Source organism: Podarcis tiliguerta (assembly GCF_965153285.1).
Source record: "Podarcis tiliguerta genome assembly, chromosome: W".
Classification (NCBI taxonomy): domain Eukaryota; kingdom Metazoa; phylum Chordata; class Lepidosauria; order Squamata; family Lacertidae; genus Podarcis; species Podarcis tiliguerta.
In genome coordinates this window covers 9,964,975-9,990,675 of record NC_139552.1, presented here as the reverse complement: position 1 = coordinate 9,990,675, position 25,701 = coordinate 9,964,975, and the positions used below count along the sequence as shown (strand labels likewise).

Genomic DNA, 25,701 nt, shown 5'->3' with positions numbered 1-25,701 from the left:
CTATCGCCACTTGGTAGGCTTGACGTTGAGCTCTAACCTGTGTCCAGTCAGATTCGGAATGAGTTTTCTGCCACCGACGCTCTAGCCGTCTCAGCGATTGTTTCATCGCCCTTAGCTCCGAAGAAAACCACAGGGCTGTCCGGGCTCCATGCAATCGGAGAGGGCGCTTCGGAGCCAAACAGTCAATAGCCCTGGTTAACTCCACATTCCAGCGGGCCACCAGGGAATCAGCTGAAAGGCCATCAACATGGGATAAAGCATCCCTTACCACTCTCTGGAAACCATTTGGATCCATTAAGTGGCGGGGGCGGACCATCTGAATTGGTCCCACCTCCCTGCAGAGGGGAAGGGTCGCGGAGAAGTCCAGTTGCACCAGGAAGTGATCTGACCATGGCACTTCTTTTGTTTCACTTTTACTTAGTGTCAGGTCGCTAGAGGTGAACACCAGGTCTAAGGCATGTCCATGACTATGGGTTGGGCAAAACATATTCAGGGACAGCCCCATGGAGGCCATGCTTTCCACGAAGTCCCGATCGGCCCCTTGTAAGGTCGTGTCAGTATGGATGTTAAAATCCCCATGGATAACCAAACTAGGTGTCTCCAGGAGAACATCCGCCACGATAACATATGCCATGTGATAACAGATGCCCCCCCCCAGCTCCAATGACCCCAGAGTGGGAGGCTAAGGATTCCACAGCAAGGGGAATTCTGACGCTTATTGTGTCCCCTGAAGAGCTTTGTCTTTTGCGCGGTAAGGCCTCAGCCAAATTGATGTGGGACAGTCTTAAGGATTCACATTTAAGAACGGAAGTGGGAGCTTCTTTGTTCTTTTATGCCAAGTTGCATGATATGGCACTTGCTGAAGGAGCAGGTGTACGTGCTCACCTCATGGAAATGCAGAATCTCAGGCATGAGTTGCAACAGCATGGAATCACCGTTCCAGAGGCTGTGTATTCCTTCATGATTCTACATTCTTTGGGTTCCAGTTGGGAAGCGATTGCCAGCCAGCTTGCTGTTTTGCCTACTGCTAAGCTGACGGTAGCGCATGTCACTGCTGTGCTGTTAAATGAAGAGGATCGGCATAGTGCTAGCTGTATCACAAAGGGGGAGCCCTCACAGACATCATCCCAGAATGCAGTGCAACCACTAGATGGTGCCAAAGCTTTGAAGGCAGTGAAATGCTACTCGTGTGGAAGTCTAGGCCACGTGAAAAGGGAGTGCAAACATCCCAAGGCCAAGGCAACAGAGCAGTGCAGCGAAAGCTCAACGCGTGGAAAAGGCAAAGGTCTGAAGTCCAGGACAACGCAGAACAAGGCTATGGTCTCACACTTCACTCCAAAGGTCCAGAAGACATCTAGATCTTTCTTCATCGTCGACTCGGGAGCTACCAGGCACATTTGTCAAGACAAACACCTGTTTGTGTCCTTTACTCCGCAGGAAGGTGCGATTCACCAAGCGGATGACCACACGATCTCCAGTCAAGGCTATGGAATGGTTGCTCTTCACAGCTTGGATGCATCGATGCGCAACATTCTTTTTGTTCCAGATGCTGCACACAACCTATTGAGCATCTCGCAGCTGACTGAACAGGACATAGACGTTTCCTTCAAGAAGAGGAAGTGCACCATCACCAAGAAAGATGACTATTTATTGCATGCTGATTATGTTGATCATTTCTTTGTATTGCATTATGATGATTCTGTTGATGTTGTGCAGGATGAAACTTGTTGTATTGCAGGTATTAACAAGGTTTTGCATGCAGGATGTATTCATGATTATCACAGGAAATTTGGTCATTTACACTTTGAGGCAGTTTCCAAAATGCCTGCCTTAGTTGAAGGTATGACTATTAAACCCTGCAGGTACCACATGAAGTGTAAGGCATGCGCAGCAAACAAGGTCAAAATGGCTGCAAAAGGTAAGGTGTCTAGTAGAGAAGCTACAGAACCATACCAGGTAGTGCATGCTGATCTTGTTGGTCCACAAGCACCCTCTTAGGGTGGAGCCAGGTACTTCATGGTTCTCATTGATTCATTTTCCAGGTATATTCATGTGTTCAATCTCAAGCAGAAATCAGAAGCGTTTCCTAGGTTCAAGGAATTCCGTGTTTGGTTGGAAAATGTGCATAGTAAACAGGTGAAATGTTTATTTACAGATCGAGGGGGAGAATTCACTTCTCAGCAGTTTCATAGAATCATAGAATCATAGAGTTGGAAGAGACCACAAGGGCCATCGAGTCCAACCCCCTGCCAAGCAGGAAACACCATCAGAGCACTCCTGACATATGGTTGTCAAGCCTCTGCTTAAAGACCTCCAAAGAAGGAGACTCCACCACACTCCTTGGCAGCAAATTCCACTGTTGCTCTTACTGTCAGGAAGTTCTTCCTAATGTTTAGGTGGAATCTTCTTTCTTGTAGTTTGGATCCATTGCTCCGTGTCCGCTTCTCTGGACCAGCAGAAAACAACCTTTCTCCCTCCTCTATGTGACATCCTTTTATATATTTGAACATAGCTATCATATCACCCCTTAACCTCCTCTTCTCCAGGCTAAACATGCCCAGCTCCCTTAGCCGTTCCTCATAAGGCATCGTTTCCAGGCCTTTGACCATTTTGGTTGCCCTCCTCTGGACACCTTCCAGTTTGTCAGTGTCCTTCTTGAACTGTGGTGCCCAGAACTGGACACAGTACTCCAGGTGAGGTCTGACCAGAGCAGAATACAGTGGCACTATTACTTCCCTTGATCTAGATGCTATACTCCTATTGATGCAGCCCAGAATTGCATTGGCTTTTTTAGCTGCCGCGTCACACTGTTGGCTCATGTCAAGTTTGTGGTCAGCCAAGACTCCTAGATCCTTTTCACATGTACTGCTCTCAAGCCAGGTGTCACCCATCTTGTATTTGTGCCTCTCATTTTTTTTGCCCAAGTGCAATACTTTACATTTCTCCCTGTTAAAATTCATCTTGTTTGTTTTGGCCCAGTTCTCTAATCTGTCAAGGTCGTTTTGAAGTGTGATCCTGTCCTCTGGGGTGTTAGCCACCCCTCCCAGTTTGGTGTCATCTGCAAATTTGATCAGGATGCCCTTGAGTCCATCATCCAAGTCGTTGATAAAGATGTTGAATAAGACCGGGCCCAAGACAGAACCCTGTGGCACCCCACTAGTCACTCTTCTCCAGGATGAAGAGGAACCATTGATGAGCACCCTTTGGGTCCGGTCAGTCAGCCAGTTACAAATCCACTGAGTGGTAGCATAGTGTGATGGGATGATGAGCTGCTTGTGCGTAAAATGCAAGTCCCTCAGAGTTTGATCAGGTTTTCAAACCTCTCCCTGTGACGGAGCCCCTCCAGCATGGCTGCGTCAATCGCTAGCAGAATCCGAAAGTGGTTGCTTTCGGAATCGTTTCCAACATAAAAGCTCCTTAACGGAAACACGTCTTCTGGACTCTCCACCTCCCCTCCAGGGCCCCCTTCACCCCCTCCCGTCTCCTCCCCTACGGGCTGTGAGGAGGTAAAACCCCTGAAAGAACCTTCCTCATCGTCCGAAGTTTCGAACACTTCCCTCCACTTGTTGCTGTCCCTGGTCTCTCGGTACTCCTCGTCGTCGGAGTCCATTCCCTCTTCCAACTCCGACTCCGCGAATCCTTCCAGTTCCTCTACCTCGTCGGTGGTGCTGAAATACTCCCTCCTAAACCTTGCTACCGGCTGTGGTTTCCTCGGGAATCTTTGGTGGAACGTTTCTGTTAAAACCTCGTCATTGACCTCCCCTGCAGTCACCCAGGTGTTTTCTGACTTCGGTTCCCCTTCCCACGCCACCAAATACTCCACCTGATTACCCTTCCACCTGGAATCGAGGATTTCCGCTACATGGTTGCTGCTTTCCTTTTCTTCCAAGGCTGGTCCCCTGGTGTGCTCCCCTTCACGTCCCCCCCTGTATAGTGACAGTAACGACCTATGGAACACTGGGTGCAATTTCATGTGGTTGGGTAACCGGAGTTTGAAAGCCACTGGGTTGACCTGCTGAATGACCTCAAAGGGTCCCAATCTTTTGGGTCTTAATTTTTTACAACCCCCTTTGAACGGCAACCCTTGGGTTGACAGCCACACCTGATCTCCCACCCTTATGGTTTCACCTTCCCTTCTGTGCTTGTCTGCCTGCTTCTTATATTGTGCCTTGGCCCTTTCTAAGTTGAGCTGGAGCTGATGATGGATCGCTTCCATCTCTTCTACAAAATGTTCGGCCGCTGGGACGCTCCATCTCTCCCCTCCTTCCCCTGGAAAAGCCCTGGGGTGACACCCGTAATTAGCCAAAAAGGGGCTCATCCCTGTGGACACATTCTCCGCATTATTGTAGGCAAATTCTGCCAGCGCCAACTTTTCGACCCAATCGTTCTCTCTGTCATTGACATAACACCTCAGATATTGTTGGAGGATGCCATTAGCTCTTTCCGCCTGCCCATTGGTTTCAGGGTGCCGGGCCGTCGAAAAATTGACTTCCACGTGCAGCAAGCTCATGAGCTTCCTCCAGAACCTGGAAGTAAATTGTTTGCCGCGGTCTGAGATCACCCTCAAGGGGGCCCCGTGCAACCTAAAAATGTGTTCTACAAACAACTTCGCTGTTTCTTCCGCTGTGACTGCATGTGAGCATGCTACAAAGTGGCACATCTTAGTTAACAGGTCTACTACTACCATGATGGCTGTTTTCCCCTTGGACTTCGGCAGATCCGTCATAAAATCTATTGATACCGCTTCCCAAGGCCGTTCTGGTGTGGGTAATGGTTCTAATAACCCTGCCGGCGCCCTTCTTTCCCCTTTGGCTCTCTGACATTGGTCACACCCTCTTACATACTCCTTTACATCTTCCCTCACCTTGGGCCACCAAAATTCCCTGGTAACCATCCACATGGTCTTGTGTTGCCCAAAATGTCCCGCCGTGGGGCTATCGTGCAACTGCTTGAGTACTCTTCCCCTCAATTCACCTTCTGGTATATACAGTGCCCCTTTGTAATACAATGCCCCATTTCTTTCCTCAAAACCTCCGGGGCTCTTGCCCTCCCCCCTGAGACCTCTGAGCTTATCCTGGGCATATTCATCCTTTTCCGTTTCCTCTACCAGTTCTCGTCGCCCCACCAGCGCCGCCCCACACACCCAGCGGTCCTCAGGGATGACATGTCTCTCTTCGATTGCCCCCTCCCCTTCCAAATACTCTGGTTTGCGTGAGAGAGCGTCCGCCCTGACGTTTTCTGGACCTGGCACATAACAAATTTCAAAGTGGAATTTGGAGAATTCCTGTGCCCATCTCACTTGTCGTTGGTTGAGCACTCGTGCTGTTCTCCAATACTTGCACCTTGTGTTGTGCCCCAATTAATAAATGTCTCCACCTCCGGAACGCTTCGTGAATGGCGAGTAGTTCCCTGTCATACACCGTGTAGTTCCTCTCGGATTTATTCAGCTTCCTCGAGAAGAAGGCACACGGTCTCCACTCCGACGTATTCCTTCCCGGTTGAAGAAGTACCGCCCCGATCGCCCGGTCGGACGCATCGGTTTCCACTCTCATGGGTTTTCGTAAGTCCACATGCAGAAGTTGTTCTTCCGAGGCGAAAGCCCTTTTCAGTTCTTCAAATGCTTGCTCCGCCTCCGCCGTCCAAACAAACTTCTTCTTGCTGCTGAGGCAGTCGGTGATGGGCGCCGTCAAGTGTGCAAAGTTCTTGATGAACTTCCGATAAAAGTTGCCAAACCCCAGGAATCTTTGCACATCCTTCTTGGTTTTCGGTGTCTTCCATTCCAGTACCGCTTGGACCTTGCCTGGATCCATGGCTAATCCCTTGTCTGACAAGCGGTACCCCAGGAATTCCACCTCCTTGGTATGAAACTGGCACTTCTCCAGCTTCACCCACAGCTGGTTGGCCTGCAGCCTGCCCAACACTTCTCGCACGTCCCTCACATGCTGCTCCTCATCCTCCGAATACACCAACACGTCATCTAGAAAGGCCACACAATTCTTGTAGAGCAAAGGTCCCAGGACGTGATTCATAAAAGCTTGAAAGCACGCCGAGCCTGCTTGTAGACCGAAGGGCATAACGAGGTATTCAAATGCTCCCAAAGGGGTGAACATGGTGGTCTTCCATTCATCCCCCTTCCTTATGCGTATCAGATTGTACGCCCCCCGCAGGTCCAGTTTTGTAAAAATCTTTCCCTTCCTCACCCTGGTCAAAATGTCATCAATTCGGGGCATAGGAAAAGCCAGGGGTTCCGACACTGCATTGAGGGCCCTGAAGTCTACTACAAGTCTGGGCTTATCTGTGTTTTTTTTGTCCACAAAAAACACTGGGCTGCCCCCCACCGCTCGGGACTCTCTGATGAAAGCTCGCTTCAGGTTTTTGTCAATGAACTCCCTCAACTCCTGCATCTCCCTGTCTGACATGGCGTACAGCTTGCCCACCGGGAGTTGGGCCCCAGGGAGTAGCTTGATTTGACAGTCAAAGGGTCTATGCGGCGGCAGTTTGTCTGCTTCCCTTTCGCTGAATACGTTGCTCAGATCTGCGTATTGCGGGGGCACCTTCCCTTTATCCATTACTTCCATCCCGGCTAGGGTGACTCTGGCTCCTCCCGGAACCTTCCCCTGCTTGCAGTGTTCTAGGCAATGCGCTGACCCAAAGGAGACCACCCTCTGATGCCAGCCCACTAGCGGATCGTGTAGCGCCAGCCAGCTCATCCCCAAAATGATGGGAGCTCCTCCCAAGGTGGCCACATTAAACGCTATCCGTTCGGTGTGCCTTGCCTCCCTCATTATCATCGGGACTGTCTGTTGGCTAACTTCTCCTCCCAACAGCTCTCTGCCGTCAATCGTGGTCACCTGCAAGGGGCTAGTTAAAGGGATGGTCTGTATCTGATGCTCAGCTGCAAACTCCTTACTCATGAAATTACAGGAACTGCCTGAATCCAAAAGCGCCTTGATCTGTAGTGGGTGTCCGTTTGGCAGCTCTAGCAACACCTCTATCACTAAGGCAGGTCTGGGAGGTTCTGGCGTGGGCACTTTCACTGCTCTTTGGCCTGGCTGCTGTGCCTCGACGGTGGCAGCCAGGCGTTGGCTTTTACTTGCTCCTTGCTTTCCTCCTCCTTTTCCCCAACAGCTCCTGCCATCCCTTGCCATTCCTTTCTTTGTGGGCATACTCTGGCAAAGTGCCCTGGCTGTTGGCAGAGATAACATTTCTTGGCGCTCTTTCCCTCCTTCTTCCGCCCTTCACTGGGATTAGAAACCGCGCGCGCCCGCGCTGTTCCAACTTCCATCGGCTCTCCCGGCGGGAAAGGTGGCTCTGGAATGTCTGGAATGCGGAGCTCCCTCCAACGTTCTCCTTTCCCTTCCCGCCTTTCCAAAGCCCTCGCTTCCTGGCGCGCTCCTATGGCCAGCGCGGATTTGGTCAGCTGGTCCATAGACTCCGCCCTGGGCCCCCGGGAAAGTTCATCTTTAACGGCCGAAGAAAGCCCCTCTTCGAAAAGCATCTGGATGGGTTCCGCCGATAGGTCCCACCCCAATTTGTGAATCAACATAGTAAACTCAGTCCAGTACTCACGGACAGATCGGCTCCCCTGTTTGCAAGCCATTAACTGCCTTCGCACCACTCCCTGCTCAATGTCGCTGGAAAACATCAGGTCCATGGCACGGAAAAACTTCCTCGTGTCCTTTAGGATCTCATTATTCACTGCCATCAGGGGTCTAACCCAGTCCTTCGCCCCCGATTCCAGATGGCCAATTACAAAAGCCACTCGCGATTCCTCATCGGGGAAGTCATCAAACTGCAGGTTGAGAGCGTATTGCATCTCTGTTCTAAAGGCATGATAGTTTCTGGGATCCCCCCCGAATTTCTGCACCAATCCTGGCACCTTTCTGGCGAGCGGGGTGGTTTTCTCCTTCCCCTTTTCTGCATCCTGAGCCCTCCTCTCCTCAAGCCTCGCCGTTTGCATGGCAAGCTGGATCTCCAACGCCCTGTACCTTTCTTCCAGGCTTGGACCCCCTCCAGCTGCTCCTGCTCCTCCGGTTCCGGCTGGGTCGCTCATGATGCCTCTCCCTGCACAAGCTGGCTTTCAGAGACTTTCGGATTGCTGTGATGGGATGATGAGCTGCTTGTGCGTAAAATGCAAGTCCCTCAGAGTTTGATCAGGTTTTCAAACCTCTCCCTGTGACGGAGCCCCTCCAGCATGGCTGCGTCAATCGCTAGCAGAATCCGAAAGTGGTTGCTTTCGGAATCGTTTCCAACATAAAAGCTCCTTAACGGAAACACGTCTTCTGGACTCTCGGCGTGACAGTTTCCGGCGAGGAATGGGTGTCCCTATAGGAGGTCCTGAGACCTCCCCGCTGTTTTCGCTGGAAGCGTCTCTGAGCCATCCCTCCGACTCACCTTCCCTTGAAGTTCCTGCTCTCCCCCTACTGGTTCCCTCTTCTGCTGCTACGTCTCTCTCAACCTCAGTGAGCCTTTGCACCTCCTGTCCTTCCGATGGCAGTTCCCTGACACATAGTCAAGACCGCATTTTACCAGCTTCTTTACAAGAATATCATGGGGCACCTTGTCAAATGCCTTGCTGAAATCAAGGTAGGCTACATCCACTGCATTCCCTTCATCTACCAGGCTTGTAATTCTGTCAAAAAATGAGATCAGGTTCGTCTGACATGACTTATTTTTCAGAAATCCATGCTGACTATTGGTGATCACAGCATTCCTTTCTAGGTGCTCACAGATTGTTTGCTTAATGATCTGCTCCAGAATCTTCCCTGGTATTGATGTCAGACTGACTGGGCGGTAATTATTTGGGTCCTCTCTTTCCCCCTTTTTGAAAATAAGGACAAGATTTGCCCTCCTCCAGTCTGCCGGGACTTCGCCTGTTCTCCAGGAATTCTCAAAGATGATTGCCAGTGGTTCTGAGATCACATCTGCCAGTTCTTTTAATACTCTTGGATGCAGTTCATCTGGCCCTGGAGACTTGAATACATCTAAACTAGCCAAGTATTCTTGTACTATCTCCTTAGTTATTCTGGGCTGTGTTTTCTCTGCTGAATCATTTGCTCCAAATTCTTCAGGTCGGGCATTGTTTTCTTTCTCAGAGAAGACTGAGGCAAAGAAGGCATTGAGGAGTTCAGCCCTTTCTGTGTCCCCTGTTTGCATTTCACCATCTTCTCCTCTGAGTGAACCCACTGTTTCTTTGTTCTTCCTTTTGCTACGAACATACCCATAGAAGCCTTTTTTGTTGCTTTTAACCTCTCTAGCAAGCCTGAGTTCATTCTGTGCTTTAGCTTTTCTGACTTTGTGTCTACACGTGCTGGCTATTTGTTTGAATTCCTCTTTGGTGGTTTCCCCCCTTTTCCATTTTTTGTACACATCCTTTTTTAATCTTAACTCAGTTAAAAGTTCTTTAGATAGCCACCCTGGCTTCTTTAGGCACCTTCCATGTTTCCGTCTCATTGGTATTGCCTGAAGTTGTGCTTTTACTATCTCCCTCTTAACAATCTCCCAGCCATCATGAACTCCCTTTCCTTTTAGTATTACTGTCCATGGGATCTCACCCAGCACTTCCCTAAGTTTTAGGAAGTCGGCTTTCTTAAAGTCAAGAAATTGAGTCCTAGTATGCTTGGCAGCTCCTTTCCGCTGTATAGTAAACTTCAGAAGAGCATGATCACTCGCGCCTAATGATCCTTCCACTTCTACCCCACTAACCAGGTCATCAACGTTGGTTAGGACCAGATCTAAAATGGCTGTTCCTCTTGTTGCTTCTCCCACTTTCTGGACAATGAAGTTGTCTGCAAGGCCAGTGAGGAATCTGTTTGACCTTATGCTCTTGGCTGAGTTTGACATCCAACAAATATCCGGGTAATTGAAGTCCCCCATTACTACTATCTCCCTTCCTTTTGCATTCTTGGCCATCTGTTCCAGGAAGGCAGCATCTATGTCCTCCGTTTGGCTTGGGGATCTATAGTAAACTCCCACAATGAGGTCACTGTTATTCTTCTCTCCCTTAATTTTGACCCAAATACTCTCACTTTGGCTTTGAGGTTCTAAATCTTGGATCTCTTCACAGGTATACAGATCCCTAACATATAACGCCACTCCTCCTCCTTTCTTGTCTGGTCTGTTTCTCTGAAATAGATTGTATCCCTCCATTATTACATTCCAAACGTGGGACTTATCCCACCAGGTTTCAGTGATGCCTATTATGTCATATTTAGTTTGCTGTACCAAGAGCTCAAGCTCATCTTGTTTATTTCCCGTGCTTTGTGCATTAGTGTACAGACATTGAAGTCTATTAATCATTCCCCCGTGTCTCTTATTTAAGGATTTTTTCCTCCCACCACTAGGTCTGCGTGCTGTTTGCTCCATTTGGTCTATGACATTTGGATAATCATCTTCATCAATTGATCGACTCCTACCTTCAGGAGCACTGTCTCCCTCCCCCACATTAGTCAGTTTAAAGCCCTCCTGATGAGGTTTCTGAGTTTTTTGGCAAAAACATTCCTCCCAACCGTTGTGAGGTGCAGCCCATCGCTTGCCAGAAGTCCATCTTCAAGAAACTGCAGTCCGTGATCTAAGAATCCAAACCGTTCCTGTTTACACCATTTGCGAAGCCAGCTGTTTACTTCCACTATTTCCCCCTCTCTCCCTGGGCCACATCGTTCAACTGGGAGGACAGATGAGATGATGATTTGTGCATTTAATTGCTTCAATTTCCTGCCCAGAGCCCCGTAGTCTCTTTTGATCTTCTGGAGGCTATTGCTTGCAGTGTCATTGGTTCCCACATGAACCAAGAGGAAGGGGTATTTGTCAGTGGGTTTTATGATTCCTTGCAGTCGTTCAGTTACATCTTGGATCTTAGCCCCGGGGAGACAGCACACTTCCCAAGACATCTTGTCAGGCCCACAGATCACTGCTTCTGTTCCCCTCAGTAGGGAATCCCCTATCACCACTACACGCCTCCTCTTAGGTTTGGTCGGGGTTCTTCCGTGAGCGGTCCGTTCCAAGGTCGCCTGCACATTCCCTGAGGACTGACTTTGCTGCTCATCTTCAGATACCTGATCGACTGTGATGAGGGAGAGATCCTCAAATGGAGTCTGCTCTTCGTCTTCCATGCTAGGGGAGAGGACCTCAAAGCGATTGTGTATTTCTAAACAATCAGAGCGAACCCTGGGCCTCCTACTTCTTTGAGTCACATTTCTCCACATATCAGGCTCCTGTGTTGGTGAACTAGCCTTCTTCCCAGGGGAGTCTCCTGTCTCCTCCTTGGTGGAGACGGTGTGCTCTGCTGCTTCCAAGAAGAGCTCCAGCTCTCTAATTCTTTGGAGCGTAGCTACACGTTCCTCCAGTTGCTGGACTTTGTCTTTTAGGAGGGCAATCAACATGCAATTGCTGCAGGTAAAGCTGCCTGCAACCTTTGGCAAGATGGCAAACATTGCGCAGGAACCGCAGGCGACTGCAGCTGTTCCCTCCTCCTCCATCTTGAGAACGTGTCGTTGGGGGTGGCTACTGCTGTCCTGCATCATAAAAAGCGTGAAGACAGGACAAATAACCCCCCCCCCAAAAAAAAACCCAGGTCTCCCCCAACAAACGTTTGAGACTAGCTCCCCTAAATCTAAAAGATGGATCAAACTGCGCGCACCGCTAGGCACGCACTGCTGCCCTGCAAACTCTGATAAGCTCCTCCCACAGCTAATCACCTGCCTCAACAGAAGCCCTGCCCCCTCTGACCTTTGCACAGGGAGAGCAGCTAATCAGCCACAAAGAATCACACACACAAGAAACCCCTTTTGGCTCCTTCTTCAGCCGCTGCCCTGCAAGGTCTGAAAGGTTTGAAGCTTTTCGGACTGAGAAAGGAATTCAACATAATTTGTCAAGTCCACGATCTCCTTGGATGAATGGACTTTGTAAGAGGGCAAGCCAAACATTGCTTCAAGGCTTGAAAAGCTTGCTGCATGTCCATTTTGTCCAGTCAGACTGTTTCAAGAAGTGTCAAAGATATTTCTAGATTTGTCTGGCAGGGCAAAAAGCCAAGAATAAAATTTAAAATATTAACCGATGCAAAAGAAAGAGGAGGCTTTGCCCTGCCAGATCTTAAACTTTACTATGAATCAACAGCTTTTTGCTGGTTGAAAGAATGGCTGCTCCTTGAAAATACAGACATTTTGGATTTAGAAGGATTTAATAATGTTTTTGGATGGCATGCATATCTATGGTATGAAAAGGTTAAAGTGCACAGAATGTTTAAAAATCATATTGTCAGGAAAGCACTGTTTAATGTCTGGATAAGGTATAAAGATCTACTTGAAAATAAAACCCCAAGGTGGTTGTCACCGATGGAAGCGAAGGCCCTGAAAAAGCTCAATATGGAGGCCAAATGGCCAAAATATTGGGAAATTCTGGAACAAGAGGGAGACAAATTGAAATTGCAGAGATAAAAAAAATGGTTTCCAGGTGGAAAAATCAAAATTGGAAACAGAATTGTTAGAACCCAAAACTAAGATCTTGTCAAAAATGTATAACTTGCTGCTGAAATGGAATACTCAAGATGAAACAGTAAAATCTGCTGATTAAATGGGCACAAGATGTTGGCCATAACATAATGATGGCTGACTGGGAACAGTTATGGACCACAGGTATGAAATTCACGGCATGTAATGCCTTAAGAGAGAATATTATGAAAATGATATACAGGTGGTACATGACACCAGTTAAGCTAGCAAAAATCTACCATTTGCGCGATAATAAATGTTGGAAATGTAAAGAAACGGAAGGCACATTCTTTCACCTTTGGTGGACATGCCCAAGGATTAAGACCTTCTGGGAAATGATTTATAATGAAATGAAAAAGGTGTTTAAATATACCTTCCAGAAGAAACCAGAGGCCTTTCTCCTGGGCATGGTTGGCCAATTGGTGTTAAAGAAGGACAGAACTTTCTTTATGTATGCTACAACAGCAGCAAGAATACTTATCGCAAAGTATTGGAAGACACAAGAATTACCCACTCTGGAAGAATGGCAGATGAAGGTGATGGACTACATGGAATTGGCAAAGATGACTGGCAGAATCAGAGACCAGGGAGAAGAGACGGTGGAGGAAGATTGGAAGAAATTTAAAGACTATTTACAGAAATATTATAAAATTAATGAATGTTAGAAAGATGTTCCAGGAATGAAACTGCTTGACAGCAAATGGGTCTTCAAAGCAAAGACAGACCGAAATGGCAAGATAGTCAGACACAAAGCCAGATTGGTAGCCAGAGGTTTTTCACAGGTACCAGGAGAAGACTTTCACGAGACCTACTCACCCACCGTGAGATATGAGAGCATTAGGCTTATGCTCAAACTTTCTGCAGAAGAGAATCTACACGTTTCTCATCACGATGTGAATACAGCATTTTTATACGGAACCTTAGGTGAATCACTTTATATGCTTCCACCTGATGGTGTACAGGTAAAACAGGGATTTGTTTGTTCTCTGAAGAAGTCCCTATATGGTCTCAAGCAAAGTGCACGATGCTGGCACTCTAAACTCAGGTTATAGTATGAGGTGGGTGGGTGTCATGGGACTGCCAGAGCATGCCAGGGAGGAGCAGGAACACTCGGAGGTGGACAGGAAGTGACGGATGGGGAAGGGGGAGAGAGCCAGGAGGCGGAAATGCTCTCTGATGCTGAAGCAGAGCCCCAGCACTGCACAGGAAGTTCCAGCACCAATGGTGAGGCAGTGCCTGTTCCGTCTGCCAAGGACAGGAGAGGGTTAAAGGGGGGGGGGGGGAGAGGCGTCACAGGAAACTTCCTCGCCTTTTCTGTTGGAGGAGAAGCAGGTGAAGGCCACTCTCAGAATCAGGATTCAGATGCATGATTGTAATGTGCTGCCTGTACATATGTAAAATAAAGAACTGTAAATATCTCTGAGTGAGCAGAGGTGCTTATTGCGAAGAGCATACACAAGCCATCACAGTGGGATACTGTTGAAAGTGGGTGGGCAGATATATGTGTGTTGATCTGTGATTTTTTAAATTATTTGTTGGGGGGAAGGAGAGAAAAGAAAGGAGAGGGGATGGAGCAGGTAGGAGATTTAAGAGTTAAGAGGGACGGAAAGAGAAAGCAAATAAACAGAAACAAACAAAACCAAAAAAGAAAGGAAAAAGGAATGAAAAAACGGAAGTTGTTGAGGTGCTGGCACCTGGAAGTAGTATATATGTACCAAGTGATATAAGTAAAAAATAAAATAACATAAAAAATATGTAGAAAACCCCTTTGAGAGGGAAAGAATAAAATAAATAATGTGTGTGTGTGTATGTATTCTCTTTAGAGAGAAAGAGGAGGAAAGAAAAAAGAGGTGGGGAAGGAAGGAAGAACCCCCCCCCCCCCAAGCAAACAAACAAACAGACACACAAAAAAGGGAATTAGATTTTTTATTTATTCTCTTTTTTCTTATTTAATTTTTTTAAAAATGAGAAAAGGAAGAAAAATGAAAAATAAAGAAATAAAATAAAAAAGAACAGAAAGTCAGGGCTGGAGTGGCAATCCCAGGAAGTGGCCTGTGCTGGTTCAGGGCTCTCTTCTGGGCACCGCCATTTTAATTCTTAACAATTAGAAAAATGGGGGGGGGTGACCTATTAGTAAGAAATATTTTTAAAATAAAGTAAGGGGAATTAAGATTAAAAATAAAAATACAAAAATAATAGATGGCTTTAGCGGCGGTGCCCCTCCCCCCATAAAAAGAAAAAGGGGGCAGAGGTGTTTTCCCAGCATGGGGGGGGGGCGTGCTATGCAGGTTTTTCTCCTGGGGTGTCCTCCATTGCGTGGCCTCCCTCTGGGCCCTGGTCTGCTCTTGGCGCGCTAGCCACCTGGGAGGTAGGCTCGGGTCAGGCCTGGGCTTGTCCACGCATGTCTTCGCGGCCTCCCTGGCCCTCCCGGTGCTCTTCTACCTCTCCTCTCCTTTCCTTTTCCTTCGGTGTCGGCAGCAGCAGTAAGCTGGGGAGGTCGGGGCTCCTTTTTTTCTTTCTTTTTGCGTCAGCTCCGGAGGCCTCCAGGAGTTAAGCTGGGCCGTTGGCCAGGTGGGTTCTCTGTCATCATGGCCAAGGTTGCTGGGGGAGGGGGGCTTGGCGGCTCCCTCTGCTGATGCACTGGACTCTCCTGACTCCTCTTCGGCAGTGGCGGCAGCGGGCCTGGGGACCAGCCAGGCAGTGCAATTGGTGCTAGCTGCCTTCAGGTGCGTCGTGGCGCCCACCATTTTGCCTCCATTGGGTCTTTCCTGAGCGTTTTAAAAGTATTTCTATGTGCACAACACATTAGGTTTAACATCAGTGCAGTTCTTCGGTTCACGGTACTTTTGGTTCTTGCTATTCTGCTTTTTACCTGAAGTTGCCAAATCTTGCCTTCAGAACCTTCTTATTTCTCTGCTTTATGTTATAGGACGCTCATATTGTGTTCGGACACAAAGAATGTTGAATCAGTGTTTAGAATCTCTAGCTCAGAAAGTTCAGAGTGGTGTTGTCATCAACTTTGAGAAATCAGGACCAGACCCACCACAAATTGGGGAAGGTACAGTAAATTGTTTATGGTCATTGTAAACTATTATGTTAACAACTGTACAACTGTATTTAAGGTTTAAAAAGTACTGTATGGCATTGCTAAATCAGTGTAGATTATGTGCATAATATTATATACTAGCTTTGTCTCTGACAATTAGATTGATTGGATACTGCCCTTCACTTATTTGAACAATTAAACTGGTTCGTTTATTACTCCATAAATTATTCTCCTGGTGGATACTGAAAAACCTGTAACAATGTCTTCAAATGTTTTCTTTCTTAGACACAAAACCACTAAACTATCTTTTTCCTGAACACTTTGGTTTTTTTGAAACTTTTTAATCTTCACTGTCCCAAAATTCTAGTCAAAACTTTGGTGGTCATTTGCGCAGTTTAGAGAAAATATATCTAAGTAGAAATTGTAAAGCTAACGCTGGGAACCTAATGTAAAAGGTAAAGGTACCCCTGACCATTAGGTCCAGTCGCGGACGACTCTGGGGTTGCGGCGCTCATCTCGCTTTATTGGCCGAGGGAGCCGGCGTACATCTTCCGGCTCATGTGGCCAGCATGACTAAGCCGCTTCTGGCGAACCAGAGCAGCGCACGGAAACACCATTTACTTTCCCACCGGAGTGGTACCTATTTATCTACTTGCACTTTGATGTGCTTTCAAACTGCTAGGTTGGCAGGAGCAGGGACCGAGCAACAGGAGCTCACCCCGTCGCGGGGATTCGAACCGCCGACCTTCTGATCGGCAAGTCCTAGGCTCTGTGGTTTAACCCACAGCGCCATCCGCGTCCTAATGTACAATGTTACTTAATGTTCTGTTCTTCTTCTTTGGAACTTAGGTGGAGTTGTTGATGTCACAAGACCCATCACTTCTTTTGCTTCTCAGCCATGGCACAGCTGTCATAAACTCATCTATGTGAGGCCTAATCCTAAAACGGGAGTTCCTGTTGGCCATTGGCCAATTCCAGAATCCTTTTGGCCTGATCAAAATTCACCAACACTGGTATGAAATAGAGCTTTAGAATTTCTGTGCAGATCCTAGTGATACAAAAGGGAGCTTAGGTAATATGATGAAAAGTTTGTTGTAACTGGGGAGCAGTTCAAATCACAGTGCATCTCAGGGATCACTGGGTTGGCTCTAAGCGAGGACTGTCCTGCTGAGAGCCTGAGGGCCCTGTTCCTGTCTCACTCCACCTGGCCTAGGGCAGGGCCTGACAGGCACTTAAGAACTATTGTTGTTATTTTCATATCCTTTTAAATTCTTTTTTTAGTGTTTTAACTGTTTTTAACTGAGTTGTAAGGGCATTTTGTGGGATGTGCCTGGGAGGAGAGGAGCAGGAAAGAGGCAGGGGTAGGCCCAATTTCAGTGGTTCTGGGTAGGAGGAGGTATGGCATGGGAGATGGGGCAGGGTAAGGGGCACGCGGCCCAAGCTGTTAGTGACTGTCGTGTGCCAGCCCCTCCTCCAACCTGGGGAACTGGTTGTCATTTCAGCTAGCACTCGGGTCTGCAACTGCTGTTGTTGAATGCCAGGTCGGCTCAGAATAAAATCTCCCTCATCCATGACCTGATTATGGATGAGGAGGCTTATCTGGCATGTATCACTGAAACCAGGGTGGGTGAACAGGGTGGAGTTGGTCTTACCCAGCTGTGCCCACCTGGGTACTCAGTGCAGCAGAATCGAAGGTTGGGGAGGGAAAATTGCTGTGGTCTGTAGAGATTTTCTATCTCCAGGTTCTCTGTCCAGTTTGGGGTGGGGGATCTAGAGTGTGTGTTCCTGGCATTGGGCAATCGGGACAGATTAGGGCTTCTGCTGGTTTACTGCCCACCTCGCTGCCCAGCAGTCTCCCTGCCTGAGCTAACAGAGTTGGTCTCGGAGGCAGTGTTGAGGACTCCCAGACTGCTGGTTCAGGGAGACTTCAACATCCATGCCGAGGCAGCTGGCTCCGGCGTGGCTCAGGACTTCATGGCCGCCATGACAACCATGGGGCTGTCCCAACATGTCACCAACCCAATGCACATGGCAGGCCACACTCTGGACCTTGTTTTCTAAATGGGGCAGGAAGAGAGTGATTTGAAGGCGGGGGACATTGACATCAGTCCCTTGTCATGGTCAGATCACTTCCAGTTGAGATTTAGGGTGTCAGCACCTTTTCCCCTTCGCAGATGCAGGGGATCTACAGGGGTACCTTGGGATGCGAACGGGATCCGTTCCGGAGCCCCATTCGCATCCTGAACGGAACAGAAGAGGCGACAGCGCAACTGCGCGTGCACAGGTCGCGTTTCGCCGCTTCCACACATGCGCTCAAAATGACGTCACGCGCTCTGTTACTTCCGGGTTGCCACGGAGCGCATCCCGAACACGTTCAACCTGAAGCACATTCAACCCGAGGTATGACTGTATTAGGAAGGTCCTCTCTTGGAGGCTGATGGATCCAGTAGGATCCCAAACCCCTCTGCGGGGTTTTCTGGCTGACATGACTGGTGCTCCTGTCAAAGCCCTGGCCAACCTCGGGAAAACACTCGAATGGCTTGGGCCATTGACATGAGCGCCCCTGAGTGCACTCTCCCACCTTGTGGAGCCCGATTGGCCCCCTGTTATACTCCAGAGCTTAGGGCGAGGAAACAAGCTGGGAGACGGCTTGAACACAAGAGGAGGAAGGATCTGAATGAATGCAACCAAACACTGGTAAGGGCTCATTATTTCTGGGTTGTACGGGGCCTTTTAAAGACTGGCCCAAAGGAGGTGGTAGAATCAATGGTAGCTCTCTGTGACTTGTTTGCATGGTATTTTGAGGATAAAATCGCTTGCATACACCAAGACCTTGACTCTGTTGTTATAACAGATGAATCACATAAGGTGTCCAGAGTACAGTCTAGTCCTGGTGTATTGCATGAGTTTCAGTTGGTAAGGCTCAAGGATGTGGATAAGGTGCTTGGATTGGTCAGGGCGACCACTTGCGCTCTAGACCCTTGCCTCACTTGGCTGATAAAAACCAGCAGGGAAGGAATGGCTGGTTGGGCCAGGGAGGTGAACGATGCCTTTTTATGAGAGGGGTGGTCCCTGCTTGTTTGAAGGAGGCAGTGGTAAAACCATTCCTTAAGAAACCTTCCCTGGATTCAGAAAACCTAACTAACTACCGGCCAGTTGCTAATTTCCCTTTCCTGGGCAAGGTTCTGGAGTGAGTGGTCGCGGACCAGATCCAGGCACTTTTGGAAGAAACTGATTTTCTGGATCCATTTCAGTCAGGGGTTAGGTTTTGGGACAGAAACTGCTTTGGTTGTCCTGTATGATGACCTCTGTCGAGTGAGAGACAAGGGAAACATGTCCCTGTTAATTGTTCTCAACCTCTTAGCAGATTTCAATACCATCGACCATGGTATCCTTCTGGAGCGACTCTCCAAACTAGGGTTGGGTGGCACCGCTTTGCGATGGTTTCAGTACTACATGAAACCACTGGGTGGGGTTATCCAGAGGTTCGGAGTACATTGTCAGCAGTATGCTGATGACACTCCGCTCTATTTCTCCTTTACATTTGCAGGTGAGGCAGTGGAAGTGCTGGACCAGTGTCTTGCCTTGGTTATGGACTGGTTGAGAGCCAACAAACTGAAGCTCAATCCAGATAAGACTGAGGCACTCTTAGTGGGTGGTTCCCTAGACCAGATGGCTGGGAGGTCACCTGCTCTTGATGGGGTTACACTTCCTCTGAAGGAGCAGGTTCATAGCCTGGGGGTACTCCTGAATCCTCTGCAGTTGTTGAGGCTCAGGTGGCCTCAGTGGCCCGGAGTGCCTTCCATCAGTTTCGGCTGGTGGCCCAGCTATGCCCCGGTCTGGACAGGAATAGCCTAACTACTGTTGTCTATGCTCTGGTAACCTCAAGGTTAGATTACTACAATGCGTCATACCTACAGCTGCCTCAGAAGACAGTTAGGAAACTTCAGCTAGTGTATAATTCAGTAGGCAGGTTGCTCACTGGAGCAAGATAGTTTGAGCATATTATACCAATCCTGGTCTGACTGCACTGGCTACCAATTAGTTTCCTGGCCCAATTGAAAGTGCTGGTTTCGACCTATAAAGCCTTAAACGGCTCAGGACCACCTCTTTCCATATGAACCTACCCAGACCCTGAGATCATCTTCTGAGGCCCTCCTTCATGTGCCGCCTCCTCAAGAGGTCCGGAGGGTGGCAACACGAGAATGTGGCCTTCTCTACAGTGGCTCCCCATCTCTGGAATGCTCTCCCCAGGGAAGTTCGCCTGGCGCCTTCATTATACATCTTTAGGTGCCAGGCAAAAACGTTCCTTTTTAACCAGCCCTTAGGTTGATCCAATTTACATCCTATGCCCTTTTTAATTTTGATTTTTTTGGGGGGGGCTATTGGGTTGTTGTTTTTATTTTTATTAGGTATTTTGTGGTTTTATATATTGATTTTATTCTGTGAACCGCCCTGAGACCCCCAGATGTAAGGCAGTATAAATTCAAATAATCATCATCATCCCCCCCCCCCCCCGCAACCTCTGTCTCCTGCTATGGGGATCATTATCACAATAATACAAAAGGCATGTGGACATTTCAAACATTTAGAAATAGCGCTAGATAACTAGTGTGTTACCCTATTTTTCTTTGCAACTATTGAGGCTTATGAAAAATGTTATAATTTAACCTTCTTGAATAGCAGATAAAGTACCTCTGGGGATAATGTTAAGCAAACTTGTGGCTTTCCTTCTCCTCTAATTGGCTCTGATTCCCTTTCTTCCTTCTAAGCCTCCCCGCACAGCCCATCCAGTGGTGAGGTTCTCCTGCATGGATTGTGAGCCTATGGTAATCGATAAGCTTCCATTTGACAAGTATGAGCTTGAACCATCACCCTTAACGCAGTACATCTTGGAGCGGAAATTACCTCATTCCTGCTGGCAGGTATTTGCTATATACTCAAAGCTAATGTTGGGCAAACTTGCAGGAGAGATCAGTGAAGCGGGTGTTGGATATTAGTGAGTATATTTTCCAACTCACAAAGGTGTACACATTTCCACATGCTTTGCAGACAATCACCGATGCAATACAAGCCCACGGCCCAGGCAGTAAGGTTTATTGCCAGTTTACAACTTAATGGTTCTGTACATCATTAACCCATAAATCAGTCATTAGCATGCTGCTAGGATGGTCCGCTGCTTAAGAAGAGCAGAGAAAGAAAGGAACAAAGCTCAGTTCTTTCTCTCAGTCTCTTATCCAGGCCTAAAAAACATTGTACATGAACATTAACTCATGTTTCTTACCTAGAAGCCACCTGCTTCTAGTTTCCAGAACACAGTGCTGATAAGGATCGACTACTAGTTTCAGTTTCGCATATACCAACAGGGGGGAAAGTAGAGAGAATGCTGAGCTTCGAGATGGCAGAAGCAAGCTAAAATTTTCTCAGCCTTGCATGCAGAAGACCCAAGATTTGAACCTTGGCGTATCCAGGCAAATTTAGCAGAGCTACAAAATAACTTTCTATTCCTGAGACAGTTTTCAGTCCCAGCCATAAGGTAGCAGCTGCACATGTTTATACGCCATGACTGAAATTGCAGTTGTTAAATAACCTGCAGTACTTCAGTGGTGATGTGTACTGTCAGGGAACTGCCATTGGAACAGGGGCGGGAAACAGAGGGGCAGTTGTGTTACAGGGAGCCTCCGAAAATCTTGCGAAGCAGTTCCTCTTCCAGTGATGAGGAAAGCCCCACCTCCATTGGGGAAGAGGTAAAAGCACCAGAGGATTCTGGTGGGAGCCTCAGCACCACTTCTGGCAAAGCCGGCCAGGAGGGAAGCATGCCCCCTCCGTCGCCCACCCGCAGAAGTCTAAAGCGCAGAGAGGGAAGGAAAAGGCTGGGAGTAACGACTTTTATGTTGGGGGAGGTCCAGGAAACAACCACGCCCGGATTCTGCTAGCGATTGAGGCAGACATGAACTTTGGGGTTCTGCACTGTAAATCGTTTTGCACCAAAATAAAACCTGTAAAAGGTCAGAGTCCTGCCTGGTTACTCGTGAGCAACCACCCTTGCCATCTGACATGTACCAAACTTCTTCGATGCAAGTTCAGGGAAGTTGCACCATTTTAGAGATGCTCTTATTTATAATACCTGTGTGATATGTTAACAATAAATAATTTAGTACCAAAACAAGTTTCATATTATTTAAGCCTAACCTTATTTTAATCCCTTATGAATACACAGTGGAAGTGAGGAACAGGTTTAAGGATTTAGATTTGGTGGACAGAGTGCCTGAAGAACTATGGATGGAGGCTCACAACATTATACAGGAGGCAGCAACGAAAACCATCCCAATGAAAAGGAAATGCAAGAAAGCAAAGTGGCTGTCCAACGAGGCCTTACAAATAGCGGGGGAGAGAAGGCAAGCAAAATGCGAGGGAGATAGTGAAAGATACAGGAAATTGAATGCCGATTTCCAAAAAATAGCAAGGAGAGACAAGAAGGCCTTCTTAAACGAGCACTGCAAAGAAATAGAGAAAACTAACAGAATGGGAAGAACCAGAGATGTTCAAGAAAATTGGAAATATGAAAGGAACATTCCATACAAAGATTACCATAATAAAGGACAAAAGTGGAAAGGACCTAACAGAAGCAGAAGACATCAAGAAGAGGTGGCAAGAATACACAGAGGAATTATACCAGAAAGATATGGATGTCTCGTACACCCCAGGTAGTGTGGTTGCTGACCTTGAGCCAGACATCCTGGAGAGTGAAGTCAAATGGGCCTTAGAAAGCATTACAAATAACAAGGCCAGTGGAAGTGATGGTATTCCAGCTGAACTATTTAAAATTTTAAAAGATGATGCTGTTAAGGTGCTACACTCAATATGCCAGCAAGTTTGGAAAACTCAGCAGTGGCCAGAGGATTGGAGAAGGTCAGTCTACATCCCAATCCCAAAGAAGGGCAGTGCTAAAGATTGCTCCAGCTACCGCACAATTGCACTCATTTCACATGCTAGCAAGGTTATGCTTAAAATTCTTCAAGGAAGGCTCAAGCAGTATGTGGACCGAGAACTCCCAGAAGTGCAAGCTGGATTTAGAAGAGGCAGAGGAACCAGAGACCAAATTGCAAACATGCGCTGGATTATGGAGAAAGCTAGAGAGTTCCAGAAAGACATCTACTTCTGCTTCATTGACTATGCAAAAGCCTTTGACTGTGTTGACCACAGCAAACTATGGCAAGTTCTTAAAGAAATGGGAGTGCCTGATCACCTCATCTGTCTCCTGAGAATTCTCTATGTGGGACAAGAAGCTACAGTTAGAACTGGATATGGAACAACTGATTGGTTCAAAATTGGCAAAGGAGTACGGCAAGGCTGTATACTGTCTCCCTGCTTATTTAACTTATATGCAGAATTCATCATGCGAAAGGCTGGGCTGGATGAATCCCAAGCCGGAATTAAGATCGCCGGAAGAAATATCAACAACCTCAGATATGCAGATGACACAACCTTGATGGCAGAAAGTGAGGAGGAATTAAAGAACCTTTTATTGAGGGTGAAAGAGGAGAGCTCAAAATATGGTCTGAAGCTCAACATCAAAAAAACGAAGATCATGGCCACTGGTCCCATCACCTCCTGGCAAATAGAAGGGGAAGAAATGGAGGCAGTGAGAGATTTTACTTTCTTGGGCTCCATGATCACTGCAGATGGTGGTAGCAGCCACGAAATTAAGAGACGCCTGCTTCTTGGGAGAAAAGCAATGACAAACCTAGACAGCATTTTCAAAAGTAGAGACATCACCTTGCCAACAAAGGTCCGTATAGTAAAAGCTATGGTTTTCCCAGTAGTGATATATGGAAGTGAGAGCTGGACCATAAAGAAGGCTGATCGCCGAAGAACTGACGCTTTTGAATTATGGTGCTGGAGGAAACTCTTGAGAGTCCCATGGACTGCAAGAAGATCAAATGCATCCATTCTTAAGGAAATCAGCCCTGAGTGCTCACTGGAAGGACAGATCGTGAAGCTGAGGCTCCAATACTTTGGCCACCTCATAAGAAGAGAAGACTCACTGGAAAAGACCCTGATGTTGGGAAAGATGGAGGGCACAAGGAGAAGGGGACGACAGAGGACGAGATGGTTAGACAGTGTTCTTGAAGCTACAAACATGAATCTGACCAAACTGCGGGTGGCAGTGGAAGACAGGAGTGCCTGGCGTGCTCTGGTCCATGGGGTCACGAAGAGTCGGATACGACTAAACGACTAAACCGGGGGTCAGCAACCTGCAGCTCCGGAGCCGCATATGGCTCTTTTACACCTTTGCCGCGGCTCCGGGGCGGATACTAGCGAGGGGAGGAGACACATTGTGCGCCCCGACACTCCCCACTGTGGCGGGTGCTGTACTGGCTGTGACGTCGCACGGGGGCGGTGCGTGCATTAGTCACGCACCGTCCCGACGTCACCTTCCCACCCACTGTCAGATCGCAGCTCCGGAGATATATTTGTTTTAAATGTCACAATGGTTTTGCGGGTCCCAGGTTTTTTTTCTTCGGAAACGGGTCCAAGTGGCTCTTTTTGTCTTAAAGGTTGCAGACCCCTGGACTAAACAAACAAAAAAAACACCCAAAAAACCTTATTTTTGTATAAATTGCATCCCGATACTTTAAAATCAGGGATAAAAAATAAACGGTGCTACGCAGTTCTTCACAAATTATTTAACAGGTTGTTTGCTATTGACTTACGATTGGGCTTTGTACACATTTATAGAAGTGTTGCTCAGCAGAGCTGAGTTTTGGTGGTCGCTGTTTTTCCTTTGATTCTAGCCATGCATTTATCTTCAGTCAGTGAAGTGGTGATACAGCTTTAATTTATTTCTGTCCCACCTTTGAATCCAGAAAGATCTCCAAAGCCCTATAACGTGTTTAAAAAATCCAAATACAATTAAATTGGGGCTGCTTCTACATCCTCTCAACACCTGGGATTGTTATGGATTGTAGTGTACCCTCTCCCTCCCTAACTCTCCAGTTCTTATCAAGAAACTATGGCTGTTTGATTTGAACTTCATCCCATTGCCTTTGTCCCAAATGCTGGCAGTTGGGTGATCTGTCGTCTTCCATCTAGAACAACATGCAGGGATGGGGTAGCCATGTGCTTCAGGCAGTTAAAATTTTCTGATTTTAAAATTGTATATCCCACCATCTAGACAAGAAGCAGGGCCTCAAGGAGCCTCAGTCCATACAATGTTTAAGGGAGCCAATACCACTCAAAACTGCAACAGTTACTTAATATATCTACTCCAGCATCAGGGAAGACTAAAAGGGCCTGCCTAAGCACTTAAATTTTGAATGAGAAGAAGCCTTGATGCAGTCTCTAGTACAGAGGTTGGGATCATTTGGCCCTCTAGCTGTTCAGCGGCAGCTGAAGGGCCAAAGGTTCCCCATGCTGGCTCTGGTATTCCATTGACTGGGATTGGGATTTTACAAAAGTTCAGTCAGATAATCACATCTTCTTTTTGTAAACTTGAATCAGAATGTCATGCAGGCCAGCTGCCTTTTCATGATATGTTAACTGGTGCTACTGTGTCAAGATATCAGCTGTACATAAAGGATTAAGGATAATTTTATTATAAATTGAATGATTTTAGGATACTTGGATTAACTCTGATTAGAAAGCTCTCATGAAACTGCTGTTTCTGTATCTTGTAGTACGCTGAATGGGCCAAACACTAGTAAACTGTCCAGGACTTCTCCCCTGTGCTTTCAAGACAAGGAGGCGAATAATTGGGCAATGTCTATCTCTCAAAAACATGCACCACTTTTTTTTGTAAAAATGTTCCCGCTGGAGTTCAAAAATGTGGTTTATCTGAAACCCAGTAGCCCCTTGTGTATAATAAACCTTGTCTCTTCCGTTGTCTTTTCTAGGTATTTGTGAGCAGCAGTGGGAAGTACAGTGAACTGAGCCATCCATTTGGGTATTTGAAGGCCAGCACCACTCTAACATGTGTCAATCTCTTTGTGATGCCTTACAACTACCCTGTCCTCCTCCCTCTGCTAGGTGAGTGATGCAGAGCCATTGCAGCGCAACCAACTAGAAAAGGAACTATCTGTCTTGTCTGCTGTTTACTTGCCAGCCATTTTCTTAAATGGGTTGGGAGACTGGAGAGTCTAGAGCAGGCTTTCTCAACCATGGGTC

General features: G+C 47.4%; 1 protein-coding gene across 5 annotated transcripts in view; it reads left to right on the top strand.

Annotated features, from left to right (window-relative positions):
- Positions 1–25,701, top strand: part of LOC310668826 (integrator complex subunit 6-like) — a 165,921-nt gene that overhangs the window by 67,972 nt on the left and 72,248 nt on the right. For all 5 annotated transcript variants that reach the window (XM_083422149.1, XM_083422145.1, XM_083422146.1 and 2 more), the window contains 4 exons: positions 15,418–15,546; positions 16,384–16,547; positions 20,307–20,459; positions 25,431–25,563. In XM_083422149.1, the coding sequence (XP_083278275.1) occupies positions 15,418–15,453 (36 nt within the window). In that variant the 3' untranslated portion in view covers positions 15,454–15,546; positions 16,384–16,547; positions 20,307–20,459; positions 25,431–25,563. The remainder of the gene's footprint in view (positions 1–15,417; positions 15,547–16,383; positions 16,548–20,306; positions 20,460–25,430; positions 25,564–25,701) is intronic.